The sequence below is a fragment of the Elephantulus edwardii genome, unplaced genomic scaffold, assembly GCF_000299155.1.
Source record: "Elephantulus edwardii isolate Elephantulus edwardi_28Jun2011 unplaced genomic scaffold, EleEdw1.0 scaffold00054, whole genome shotgun sequence".
In the NCBI taxonomy this organism is placed as follows: Eukaryota; Metazoa; Chordata; class Mammalia; order Macroscelidea; family Macroscelididae; genus Elephantulus; species Elephantulus edwardii.
The window spans coordinates 13,598,138-13,612,799 of NW_006399804.1; the positions used below are offsets into that span (position 1 = coordinate 13,598,138).

Genomic DNA, 14,662 nt, shown 5'->3' on the forward strand with positions numbered 1-14,662 from the left:
ACTTCCAGCAGTTCTCTGCTGATGGGCTGTTCCAGTAATTTTTGGATAATATTCAGTAGAATCTTGCATATATTTTAGTAACAGTTGGATTCCTAGGACTTCCTTGCAGATGTGAGGATAGTGTCTATTGTCTGAGCATTCTGAGCTGCTGACAGAAGGCAGAGTGCCTCTAGTGGTTGGAATCTACCAGTCTCTGCAGTGGCTCTGCAAGGGAAAACTTGGAAGTCATTGGCCATGAAGATTTATAGCCTTTAATCCAATGGAGGGTTGTTATGAGTAGGAATAAACTCAGCAGCAGTGAGTTTATTTTTTTTTTATTTTACCTTTGCCTATAGTTTCTTTTCCAGAAACTTTGTAGTGTTAGTTTTAATAATTATATCTGTAATTCATTTTGAATGAAGCTTTCCATATGGTATAATAGATCCCATTATATTTTTCTGCAAATACGTATCTAGTTTTGCCAGTACCATTTGTTAAAGAGACAGTCTCTTCCCATTTCAATGGGTTTCAACCCTTTGTAAAAGATTAGCTGTCTGTCAAAGAATGTCTTTACTTCTTGTTCTCAATCTGTTCCATTGGTATGTGTCTGTCATTGGGCCCATATAGGGCTGTTTTAATTACTGTGGCTATATAGCAAGTTCTGTAATTTGGAAATGTGAAAAAGGGTCTTTCTTTGTTCTTTAACATTGCTTTAGCTCTTCACAGCCTCTTCACACAAAAAGTTGGAGGTCATTTTTCTGTTTTGCTAAAAAGGGATACTGAGTTCTCAAGCAAAAATGCATTATAGTCATATATAACATTGTTGTTGTTGTGTACTTTGGGGTCAAATCTGACCCATAGCTAACCTTCTGGTGGGTTTTCAGAGACAGTGAAGCAGATGGTGGATCTGAACCACATGCCTTAGGGATTCCAGTGTAGCTTCTAACCAGTAGGCCACCAAAGCTCCCTTTATATCATTTTAGGTAGTTAAAATTAACATTTTAATAGTGCTGTCTTCCCACTCATGAGTGTAGAATATTTTCCCATTTTTTTGGTCTCTTGGTATGTAACTATGTTTTGTGGTTTTCTTTGTTTAAGTCTTACATATCCCTGATTATAGTCCTTGGTATTTTATCCATCGGGAGAGGAGGACTATTATATATAAATGGTCTTGTTTTCTTGATTTCTGTTTTACATTCTTGTTTGTATAGAGGAATACAACTAATTTAAGAATGGTGAATCTTCTTTCTTTGCTGAATCTCTTATGAGTTCCGATAACATTCTTGTGGAATCTCTGGAGTTGTCTGTTTCAGATCATGTTTTCTGTGAATAGCGTTAGTTTTACTTCTCCCTAATGAATTGGATACTCCCTTTCTTCCTTTGTTTTCTCCCCATGACTTCTAGTGATGGGAGGGTGGAGGGGGACAGCACAGGAGAGGAAGACCCTTGATGAGATGGATTGATTCTGTGACTGGGGTAAAGGGAATAGGTGTGTCAGAGACAGTGAGATTGGCACAGGATAGAGCAGGTTTTAGGGCTGTTGTGCATAGGGTCTCTATGAGCAGGTAACTCGACGGCACATAACAACAACAACGACTTCTAGTACAATATTGAATAAGAGTAGCGAAGATAAGATTCCTTGTGTCTTTCCCATTATGAAGAGTAATGCGTTCAAACTCTGTTGAGAACAATGCTGGCTGTTGGGTTTGCATAAATATATGCCCTTAATTATGTTTAGGAAATTCCCCCCATGTATTCCTATTTTTCAGAGAACTTTTTATTTAAATCAGGAAAGTATGTTGAAATTTATCAACTGCCTTTTTTCCACTGGTTGACATGAATATGTGATTATTTCTTCTGTTTTATTTATGGGATGAATTATGTTGATTGATTTTTCTCATGTTGAACCATTTTTTGCATTTCCACCTTATCATGATATTTTTTTTATAGGCTGTTGCATTTTGTTGGTTAGAATATTGTTTAGAATTTTGGGGTCTCTATTCATGAAGGTCACCACTTATCTTTCAGTTTGCTATCATGACTAAAATGTTACTGTCCTTTCTTCTTTTTAAATGTGCTCATCTACTGTTATAAATATTCCACTGAGCACTGTTTTTGCTGTGTCCTAAGATTTTGATATATTGTCTATTCATTCTCATTTGATGCTAAAAATTTTAAAATTTCTTTTATGATTTACTAGTTTTTAAGAAACTTGATGCTCAGTTTCCATACATTTAATCTTTTTTCTTGCTCTTTTTGTTACTTTTAATTCAGCTTTGTAGCACTATGGCCAGAGAGATGCTTTGTGTTATGACTGTTTTTCCAATTTCTTGAGGTTTGGTTTGTAGTCCGAAATATGGGTCTGTTTAGAAGAAAAATCATATGCACTAGAGAAGAATATGTACTGTACTGCTGTTGGGTAGTGTCTTTGTCTGTGAAATCTAGTTGGTTGATTGTTTTTAGATCTTCAGAACTGAGTTTCTCACTAATTGTTCTATTCATTATTGAAACTTACATGACTCATCATATAATGGTAATAGTTACATTATTCATCATCAGAAAGTTTAATCTCTTACAATTATAGTAGAATTGTTTATTTCCTCTTTTAAATTCTGTTAGAGATAGTTTTATGTACTTTGGAAGTATGGTATTTGGTTCATATGTATTTACTATTTTTATGTCTTCTTGATGAATTTACCCTTTAATTGTGATACAGTGTCCTCCCTCATCTCTCATAAGTTTTATTAAAAGCTTACTTTACCCCAAATTATTGTTCTCTTGATTATTGTTTGCCTGATGTGTTTCTAGCACATCTCCGTGTTCCTAACCCTAAGCCTAACCCTAACTCTAATTTTATCAAGGGGTTTTCCCTGTTTCACTGAGGTTTTTCTTACATTGATTTAATTCTATGTCTGTGTCCTTTCAGTTTCTGATATTTTGGATTTCTGATAATTTTTGCTGATCTAAATTTCTAGTTGTTTTGAAATTATTTCAAATTGTCTATTGAGCCTGTAATTGTTCTTAGATTGTTATCCTGGAATCTTCTAAATTTATGTTTTTTTAAATGTTTTCCTTGATCTCATTGAGAATGAGAAATGTGTCTTTTGAATATCTTCTCAGGTAATTCTATGATTTATTTCTTAGGAAGATGTTCTTTTTATTTTTGCTTTTCTTTTTTCTTAATTCACTTTAATAGACATTTACAGAGGTTATGGATTTCCATTCATTCATTGCCACACTTTTCTCCCTGCCCACCCCTCCCACCAGTTCGCTCCCCCCTCTGAAAAAATTTTTTTAAAAAAATTCCTTCATTAATATACAATTCCCCTATCCCTTCCCCCCACCCCCCCACCCCAAGTATACTTCTCTATGCAACCTTAATTCTGGATTCCTGTGCTAACCATAATACTCAATCATATATCACCTCTAATCTGTTCTTTCCCTCATCTGTTTCAATACCACATACATAATTTATCCAGTTTTTTCTGTCATACCCTGATGTCAGACCCATTCTACAACAGTGGCACCATGCAGTATTTTTGCTTTCTTGTTTTGAGTCATTTTCTTTCATTTCTTTACATGATTTATCATTCTTTATTGTCACTGAGGTATTAGGTGTTATTTTATTTACTTATATACTTACTGACTGTATTTTTGTTTGTCCTGATTTTTGTTGTAGTTGTTGTTTTCCTTTGTTTTATCAGGATGGATGGGACAGGTGTCTGGCAGAATGAGAGCATTGACCACCTATCACCACAGGAGTGTGTTGGAAGCTAGGGAAAATGGCATGAGTATGTGGTCACCCCTAGTCATTGGTGTGGTGGGACAAGAGCACACGTTGGCATTCACCAGGTGTGTGGGGCAGCAGGCAGATATGACAAGCAAGGCAGGCATACACCACTGCCAATCATTTTCTGTTAACACAGCCTCACAAACTATGACTTACCAGAGGAGAGTGCCAGGTGAGGTGGGTACTCACTGCTACCGGTTATCTGTTAGTGTGGGAGAGTGTGTAGCCATGCATCTGAGTCAGGGTCAGAGGTTAGCCCACTCCTTTTGTTATTGGTCCAGTGGCACGAGGAAACAGCTGCTGCCGCTGACCATGGTTAGTTGAGGACAATGGGCGGGGCAGATGCCTGCCATTGCCACTTGCTGGCCCATTAGCATGGTGGCATGCCTTCCCACTTGCTGGGTGGGTAGAGCAGCTGGTGGGTCAGTGGACAGAGTGAATGAATGTTATCAGTCATGAGTGGGACGAGGCTAAGTGAAGGGGAAGGGGGCTTACATTATGGTCCTTCTTGGGTAGACAAGGTGATAAGGGAAAGGCTGGTCACTGGGTGGGAAAGGGAGCTCCACCGGTCATCAAAGATGGGCGCTGGAATACTTCCAGTAGGTTATCCCCAGCGGTGAGGGCCTTCCCCTGACCAAGTATGAGTTGAGGAGCATCCAGCACCTGGTCTAGTTGGAGGGATACTGCTCATGCTCTATTGATCTCTGTGGCCTGCTCACTCCCAGTGGTCAGGGACCACCCATGGAAGGTGATTATATCTTCTTCCCTGCTCTGAGATTTCCAGGATACATTTGTCTTTCTGTGCTTTCTTTTCTTAGATCTAGTGTCCTAGCTCTACTCTGGATTTGCTTGCATAGTTTGTTTACTATGGAGAATCCCATGAAGTTGCCTCCCTTCACTCCTCACCCTGTAGGCATTGCTTGCTTTTCCTCACCATGGCCAACTGGCAGGGTATCTCCAATATGTAACTCTTCTAGTTTGTTGTGTTTATTAAATTTCTCTCTCAGGCTGGTGTTCATTCTAATTCCTCATCATAGCTGACTCTCATTGGTTTCCACAGCTGTAAATCTCACAGGAGAAGATTGTTCATCTTTTTCCTAAGGAGTTGCCACTCCTTCTGCACTAAGGCTTCAGAGCTCTTCTTCATACCACTGGGTTTCCTTCACTGTTTGGTAATCCTTAGTAGTTCATTTTGTATGAGTGAACTATTGGGCTGATTAGTTCAAGCAATCAATATGGATCTTTTAAGATAGGTAGCAAACTTTCCTAGTAATTTTTATCATTCACTAAAGAATATTACAGTCACTTTTCATGCATCAGAGTTGGAAGCATATAAGGAGAATTGATGCCTTTGAGCTGTGGTGCTAGAGAAGAGGTGTTGAATATACCATGGACTGCTAGAAAAACAAACAGATTCATCCTAGAGAGGTTTAAACCAAGCTACTCCTTGGAAGCAAGGATTCTGGGGCTTCGTCTGACATACTTTGGAAATGTTGTAAGGAGGGACTGACTGGTCCTTGGAAAAGGATATCATGCTTGCTAGGGTGGAGGGAAAGCACAGGAGGGGAAGACCCTCTATGAGGTGGATTGATTCGGTGACTGGGGTACTCGGGATGGGTGTTCTGTGGCAGTGCAACTGGCACAGGATAGAGCACAGTTTAGGGCTGTTGTACATAGGGTGGCTATGAGTTGTAGGCAACTCACCAGCACATAACAACAACAACAACAACAACAAAGAATATTGTTTACATTTTGGTTTTTAAAAAAATTCTGTCAGAGAAGTCACATTGTATGTCTGTTTCTGCCTTTGCTTTCTGTTTATGCTATATTGATGAATATATTGCTGAAACACATTTAATTTTTTTCATTGCTGCTTTGGTATGCAAATATACTACCACCCTGTTTGCCCGTGTTCCTACACATCAACATATTTTTCCCAAGGAGGCTCTGGTAGAGTGCCCTCTATCCTCTATCTCTGTCTGTCTGTCCCTTTACAAACACACACACACATACACGCACACACACACTTTTCTCTCTCTGCTATTAAGAATGGTTCCATTCACAGGTTGAAGGTTGATCCCCTCTATTCCTAATATACATTACAATTCACTTTAAAAGAAAAGCTGGAGTCAAATATTGAGAATGATAGAGTCATGTAAACTTATCTAGAGTCTTGTTAAAATGCCTTGGATAAAAAAAAATACCCAACAGAGACAGATCTCTAGCAACAATGATCTTAAAGGAAAATTCCAAAACCTATAGTAAAATTTTAAATGAACATAACAAAAACAAAACAGTAAAATTTACAATTAAAGAATGGAAAATAAACTTCAGATTTACTGACAGATAAGAAGACTGGACTTTGGTGAGATTATGTGACTTTTCCAAGGTAATAAAGAACTGAGTGATCTGTCATTAAGGAGCTCTGGTGGCACAGTGGTTAAGCATTTTGGTGCTAACTGAAAAATTGATGTTTTAAGTGCACCAGCCACACCATAGGAGAAAAATGGGCGGTCTGCTTCTATAAATATGTACAGCCTTGAAAACTCTATGAGGCACTGTTCTCTCTCCCATAGGGTCCCCAAAGATAGGAATTGATTTAATGGCAATCGATTTTGGATGTTCCACTCAGGCCATAAATATAATAGGACCAACCACATTGAACATGCCGTTACTCTCTGTAAGTAGCAGGTAAATGCAGACAATCTCCTATCACTCAACAGGTAAAAAACAGTCACTTTTTCTTCATCCTTGTTTCCCTGGAGCACTTTTCCCATTTCACCAGCCAGTTAGATCGTTGGAAGCATTGCTGTCTTAGAATAATTTAGCTTCACCTTTTGAAGTTAATGAAAAAGACGTATTGCTTAGAAACCATTTTGCATAAAATGGTTCAGTACTACTTTCCACAAGATAATTCTGGCCAAAGAGTAAGTCAAAAGTCATCACTAGACCCTCTTAAACAATAGCAGGAGTCCTTGGGTAGTACAAATGGTTAAGCCCTTGACCACTAGCCAAAAATACAGCAGTTCTACCTCATTTACAAAATGTTGTTTTGGGATAAAAGTCTGGTGCAGTTTTAATCTGCAAATATTGTGTCACCACAAGTCACAATGAACAAACAGCAACTAGTATGCATAGTGATGTTCCTCAGGATAGTACCAGCTGCTCTAGAATGAGGGTCTAGTCTGTTCTTACCTTAGCATTTTCAATGCAGGGACAGAGGGCCCATGCCGCGCTGGCCTTCACGTCTGGGTGGGGGTTTTTAAGCAATGACCACAAGAGCCGAACTCCATCTAATCTGTCAATTATCCTATTAGAAAACACAGGATATAAAAGATACGCATTCACAGGAATGAATGGGTGTAAACAAAAATTTAGATGATCTCACCTATTTATTTGATGTTAATTATCATTCTCTTTCGGACATTTTGCATGTTTGTTTTTGTAAAACTTTCAGAAAAGCAATAGTATTGCATGCTGTTGAGTGGTTGGTCTTCTGATTTCCATTTTTAAATTCATGACACAGCAAGCAAGCTGTGTGATAATTATGAGGCATGCAGACCTAAAATCAAGCCATGTCATTTTTTCTAATTAGCCAGACACCACCTCTTACCTAAATTTCAAAATACTGGCCCCATTCATATCGTTAACATCTAAATACTTTCCAAAACAAATATTTATGCCTTAAACCTTTGCAGTTACCTTTTTTATTTGGTCTAGGTTTACTTTACTCACTGTGCTGTATGACACATTTTAAACCCCTTCAGCCCTAATCTAACGTTAGGCATTAAAATCATTAAACCACACTGCATCCTTTGTTGGGCACGAATAACACATAACTTGTTTTCCATGTGTTCCCTTACCAGCGACTGACATCGCATACTGTGTTATAATTACTTAAACACACTGTAATCAAAATATCTTCATGACTAGCTGAAAAATGAATTATCATCAGAGTCATCTCTATGCCATCTGTCCTCTGTTTATATATCAATCAGTCTAGGGAGCATAACCTCCCATTAAGGTCCACTGAGTTCTTCCAGTGGAGAGGAAGGCCAAACAAAACTTAATATCCTTTACAAACATGGCTTTGTTCAGAAAGAGATGTTAAACTCAAAGCAGATGAAAAAAGATAAAGAACATCAAAATTCCTTTGATTTTTAATCTCCAGTTGAGCTAAACACATGTAGTTTTCAACCACAAATATGATAAATACTATTAGCTTTAAATGCCACTCAAATTCTTTCTTGAAAATTGATGCAAAAACATCTACGTTTCTTGATTATCTGAGATGAGTTTCCCAGAAAAAAGAGAAATGGGTTATTCCAAGGGTTCCAAGTAGAATATCAGCTTTGCATAAAATGATGATGCAAATAACCCATATAAAATATAAACTCCCTTGTATATTTTTTAAAAAATTACATTTACTAAGGGGAAAAACGCAAATGCATTGAGAAAGTATTTTAACCTGAAGTTTAACTAAATGTTTTTCATGACCTGAAGTTTTCTGTCATGTGATTTGGAGACAAACATCTTCCTTCTTAATTATAAAATCAGCTTATATGACGATGACTAACAAAAAAGTTACACAATCATGAATTTACTCTAAAAAATCAAGTTAAAGTAGCCGACTGAAGATGTAATTAAGCTATCCTCTGGGTCTCTGAGGAACTGTGGTAGCATAGTGCAAAGCATGTCAGGCTGACAATGCAAAGGTCAGCAGTTTGAATCTGCCAGCCACACCTTTGTAGAAATATATGCTGTCTCGTACTGGAAAGATTTACAGCCTTAGAAACTCGATGGAGGGTCATGATGAGTCAAACTCATTTCAACAACAGTAGGTTTGAATTTTATGGGTCTGTGTGCATTTTCTTTTCATATTTCAAGCATATAATGAATGATGGTTTGACCTACTCTCATAAATTTAATAGTAAAATTTACATTTTTGTTGTTATGTACCGTGAAGTCAGAACTGATTCAGAGCGGACCCTCCAGCAGGTTTTCAGTGGGAGTTAAATCATATGGAAGGAAATTGCCCATCTTTCTCCCATAGAGCAGCGGATGGGTTTGTACCACATACCTTTGGATTGGCAGCACAATTCCTTACCACTAAGTCAACAGAACTCCCTCTCATATATTTATCAGTAAAATATGTGTTAGTAATATTTAACCACATGCTGCTAGACATCATTTCTCATTAAAGTAGAAATCATTTGGAAGGCATTCCTTTTCTGGTTAACAACAGCGAAAAGAATACAGTTCTGGACTACGACCCAGGCAAAATTTCACAATTAATCACACACACACACACACACACACACACACACACTTTGTATTGTAAATCTAGTGAAAAATAAATCTACTTGTTTCCACTGCTTACCCCAAATCATAGAAAATTTTAACAGTTGCTTAGTTCAATGACAAGAGATTTCTCCCCATTAACAAACAACAAAACAGAAATCCAGGGAACTCAGGTAGCACAGTCTATAATGTGTTTTGTTGCTAAATGAAAGGCCAAGCTTTTTCAAAGGGTTAATTTCACCAGTGGGTCAAGAGAAAGCTGAACGAGTAGTCTTTTTTCTCTTATGATTATATCCTCAGAAACCCTGCTCAGGGTTGCTGTGAGTGGAGACTCACAGAGAAGAATTATTGCTGTTAGGTGCCATCAAGTCAAGTATGACTCATAGTGACCCCATGGACAAAAGATCCAAAACCTTTTCTATCCTGCGCCATCCTCACACTTCCTGACACATAAGAGCCCATTGCAGCAGTCACTGTGTCAATTCACCTGGTTGAAGGTCTTCCTCTCCTTTGTCGACCCTCCGCCCTTCCCAGCATCATGTCCATCTCCAAGGAGTAGCACCTCCTAGCAACATGCCCAAAGTATGTGAGGTATAGCCTCACCATTCTAGCCTCCAAAGACTACTTCAGCTGCACCCTCTCCAAAACAGGTCTGTTGCTTACTTTCAGCTAGGATCCTGGTGCCACAACCTCATCTAAATCTCACTTGAACTTATGGCAGTTTCCTATCTATGTTACTGTTCTAGCTGGTTTTTTGTTGGTTTATTTGTTGGGTTTTTTTCCCCCTAGCTGTTTTTGAGTGATCTTCAGCAGTATTTTGCTTGCATGTGGTATTAATGATATTGTTTGATATTTCACATTCAGTTGGATCACCTATTGTTAGATACTATCAAACAGACTATAACCCACAGCGACCCTGTGCACAACAGATCTGAACCCTGTCCTATCCTATCCCAGCCTCACGATTTCTTATACACTCAAACCCATTACAGCAGTCACTGTGTCAATCAATGTAGAGGGTCTTCCCCTCTTTCACTGATGTTCTCCCTTTCTAAGCATGATGTCCTTCTCCTATCAACATGCCCCAAGTATGTGAGACCAAACTTTATCATTTTTGCCTCCAAGGAGTACTCTGGCTGCATTTTTTTCCAAGACATATTTGTTTGTTCTTTTGTCAGTCCATGAGATATTCAGTACTCACCTCCAACACTACTGTTCAAAGACATCAATTCCTCTTCTGTAATCCTTATTCATTGTCGAGCTCTGAAGTAAATATTAAGTGATTGAAAAGAATATTGCCTAAATCAGGGACACCTTAGTCCTCAGACAGACATCATTGCTCCTCAATAATTTGGAGAGGTCTCTGACTTGTGACTTTCCCAAAACAATACATTTCCTGATCTCCTGACTACTGGTACCAAGGGTATTGATCTTGGATCCCAGTAAGATGAAGTTGACCATTTCAGTCTTTCTTTCATTTCGAGACTTTCCCCCCCTTGAGATGCAGTCCATATTGGAGGGTACAGTGCTTAACCTTCTACAGCAAGTGCTTCAAGTCCTCCAAACTTTGAGCAACAAAGATTGTGTCATCAGCATAATCAATGTTATTGATGTGCCTTCCTCCAATCCTGATGCCACATTCTTCTTTGTAGAGTCCAGCTTCTTGGATAATTTGCTCAGCATACACATTGAAAAGAGAGGATACACCCTGCACACACCTTTCTTAATTATAAACCTTGTAGTGTTCCCTTGCTCTGTTTTGTACAACAGCCTCTTGGTCTAGGTGCAAGATTTGCATGAGCACAATTAAGTGTTTTGGGATTCTTCTCAATGTTAGCCATAACTTGTTGTGATCCATACAGTCAGATGCCTTTGTATAGTCAGTAAAGCACAAATAGACATTCTTCTTGTATTCTTTCAACCAACATATATCTCGTATCAGCAATGATATACATAGTGCAATAGCCTCTTCTAATTTCTGTTTCAATTTCTGGCGGTAAAGTAGAGTGGAATGGTAACACAGTAGAGAAGTAACCTTGAATCAGAATTTTTTTTTAAATGCAAGAACTAAGAAAGTTGGAGGTAGCATCAGAAAACATCAGTCAGCAAACTTTTAACCATGTCCTTTTCTGTTCTTTACCCCTATATCAAATGAGTCAATTCTGGGTTTTAGTCACTGTAGTTCAGTCATCTGTTCTAGTTTCTTTCATTCTCACTGACAGCACCCAAGTCCCTTTACTACTATCAATGACGTGTAGTCAGTAGAGAGTTATGCAGTACTTCTCTGCCAATCTGAACCACTAGCAGCTCCCTGGGAGACAGGTGGGCAGTAATTTCCCATGTGATTTACAGGCTTGGAAGCCTAGTTGGGGGTCAGCTATAAGTTGACCCCAATATGATGACAATGAGAGAGAGAAATCAGCAGCACATACCACATGGACTGCCAGAAGAATGAAAAAGTCTTAGAAGAAATCAGACATCTGAACCACTTTTGTTCCACCAGCTGCTGAGAATTTGCCTTTTCACTCTCAAAAAAAACAACAACAAAAAAACAAACTCAAATTATAATATGCAAACTTTCAAATCATGATAAATAAAAATTTTAAAAGACATATATATTCTGGGCCGAGCAGGGCGAGGTGGCAGGCGCCGGGTGGCGCGGCCTCGGACTGTAGCCGTGTCAATGTGTTATGATGCCGTCTCGTACCAACCTGGCTGCTGGGATTCCCAGTAGTAAAGTGAAATACTCAAGACTTTCCACAGACGATGGCTATATTGACCTTCAGTTTAAGAAAAGCCCACCTAAGATCCCTTACAAAGCCATTGCCCTTGGCACTGTGCTCTTCTTGATCGGCGCCTTTCTCATCATCATCGGCTCCCTCCTGCTGGCAGGCTACATCAGCAAAGGGGGGGGAGGGGCAGACCGGGCCCTTCCAGTGCTGATCCTGATCATTCTGGTGTTTCTGCTGGGCTTCTACCACCTGCGCATCACCTACTACGCGTCCAAAGGTTACCGGGGCTACTCCTATGACGACATCCCAGACTTTGATGACTAGCACCCACCGGGGGCCGAAGAGGCACGGATGGGACCCCAGTACAGTTTAAGACACTGGGCAGCAGCTCAAGCTAAGGGCTAAGGAGTTCTCTAGTTCAAAGATACTTAGCAAGATTGGGGCCAAAGCTGTCAACTGAGTTTCCAAGTAACTAAGTAGGACACGCTTTATTATTCATCTCCTGGCTTTGGCAAATTTTCCGACAAGTTTTCCACAGGAATCTATATCAAGGAAGAATAGTGATATTAATAGTGTGAAGAGACACAGAAGGTCTTCTGCAGCGGAAAGTGTTCTCCCCAACCTCCTTCGAATTGAAATGTTCTTCTAAACAGTTTTTAATGTCAGTTTGTTCTGTGGCAAATGGAAAAATGTATGTTTGTTTGTTTTTTAAAGGGGGAACACAAGATAAGCTTATGGGATATTATATTGGTAAAAATCTAATAATGTCCCCACATCTGTTTACTCCTCTCTTCACTCACACACTTACTGAGAACAAGTTGGGATTTTTCAAACCCCGGAGCAGATTTTGAGGATGTAAACATGTACTTTGTTAAAAAAAAAAAAAAGACATATATTCTGATTCAGTATATCTGGGGTAACAAAGGCAGCTTCTCAGCAGGAAGTCAAAGTGGAATGAACTGATTCTAAGTCCTGGAAGTAATCCAACCAGAGGCTGGAGGGGCTCCAGATCACTTAAATTTGATACATATTTGACACAATCTCTAGGAAAGGACATCCTGACTGATAAAGTAGAGAAATAAGTGAAAATGAGGGGATTCCTTCAGTGAGATAAATTGGCAAAATAGCTTCAGCAATGAATGCATTCACACATACCAGCCACCATAAAAATGATGCAAAACCAGGCAATCCTCTGTTCCATTACGCATAAGGTAACCATGAATCCGGGCCAACTCCACAACTCACTACATAGCTTGTATAACTTGGTTTTGTGCCTTTCAGTTTTTCTCAATTCCAATCTATCATATAAATCTCTGTGAAACGAACCTTCCCAAGAACATTCATCTGGCCATTATAACACACAACACACTCAATCAACACTTGTGGAGTGATTCACAACCAAAAGGTCACTCGCATGAGGAAAAGTTTCCAATGGCTTCCCAATGCCTGCATGATATTAAATCCCAATTCCTGGGCTCAGTATTTAGCATTTCAAGTGAGTTAGTTTATTCTCCTCAATTCACTATATTTGAACATTTGCTCATGAAACGTTTCTTGACCATCTACAAAACACTTAATGCCAGGCTCACCAAAGATGAAGATTTTAATTGTCTTTCAGGGAACTAAAGTCTAGTGTCTCAAAACACAAATTCATTGCCATTGAGTGAGAACTGACTTATAGCTGACCCTCCACTAGGTTTCCAAGACTGTAAATCACATGGAAGTGTGGGAGATAAATAACTCCAAAAACCAAATACGTTTCCAGAGAGCTGATTCCAACTCATAGTGATCCCATAGGAGAGAGCAGAACTGCCCCATAAGGTTTTCAACCCTGTGATCTTTACAAAAGCAGACTGTCACATATTTCTCCAATGGAATGTGGCTTCAACTAGGAAGCTTTGTCTTCGCAGCCAAGCGCTTAACCACTTTACCAACAGAACTCCCTTTTAGGAGAGAAACATACCACTTTATTGTAATAAATATGGCAGTAGAATGGAGTTTAATGCAAACTTATCAAGATACATGAATTTATGCATCATTCTTGGAGACGGACATCATGCTTGGGAGAGTGGAGGGACAGAGCAAGAGAGGATGGATTGATTCAGTGACTGGGGTAATCGGAGTAGGTGTGTCAGAGACAATAAGATTAGCACAAGATAGAGCAGCAGGGTTTAGGGCTATTGTACATAGGGTCGCTATGAGTTGTAAATTACTTGAAGACACATAACAACAATAACCACCAGCATAGATAACCTCTTCTCAAGCATTTTTTTTCCATTAGTATTTCATCTTTGAAGGTTTAGAAGAAATTTATTCCATGGATCATCTGGTTTTTCCTTCCTTTAAGCTTCTATTGAATTGTGATGTCCCTTGTCCTGCTAATCATATCACTTTCTAGTCACATGCCATTTCCCATCTCCTCTTTGCCCCCCATCACTGTGCAATTGACTTGTCAAGAATTGACTTGTCGTATGCTGGTCGCCATGCTTAGCATATACCAGTATAGCCAGTGAACATGCAACAAGACAGTCTCTGCTTACTCCTTTTTCTACTAATCAGAAATTTCTGCTGACATAAATAATTTTTAAACCTCATGTGTACAAAATACTCATTCAAAACTAATTCTGTCTCTAAGAGCATTTTCATAAAATCTCTTTATTACTACTTTATTGCTTTTTGGATAGATAATAATGGGTTTGTAGAGGGAGAAAGATAAATGCTATAGAGTTCACTCCAACTCATGACAACTTTAAATACAATAGAATGAAATCTTGCTCTACTGTTGCAGCTATTGTGTCCATTCTTCTCACCAAGGGCCTTTTTTTGCCCTCATTGACACCCTGCATCACCAAATACAAAG

At 38.9% G+C, this 14,662-nt stretch overlaps 1 protein-coding gene and 1 pseudogene across 1 annotated transcript in view; one reads left to right on the plus strand and one right to left on the minus strand.

Moving 5' to 3' along the window:
* ARMC4 (armadillo repeat containing 4) overlaps nucleotides 1-14,662 on the minus strand; it is a 279,552-nt gene that overhangs the window by 119,556 nt on the left and 145,334 nt on the right. The window contains exon 16 of the mRNA XM_006887089.1: nucleotides 6,965-7,079. Within this exon, the coding sequence (XP_006887151.1) occupies nucleotides 6,965-7,079 (115 nt within the window). The remainder of the gene's footprint in view (nucleotides 1-6,964; nucleotides 7,080-14,662) is intronic.
* On the plus strand, nucleotides 11,755-12,126 carry LOC102843247 (annotated as a pseudogene).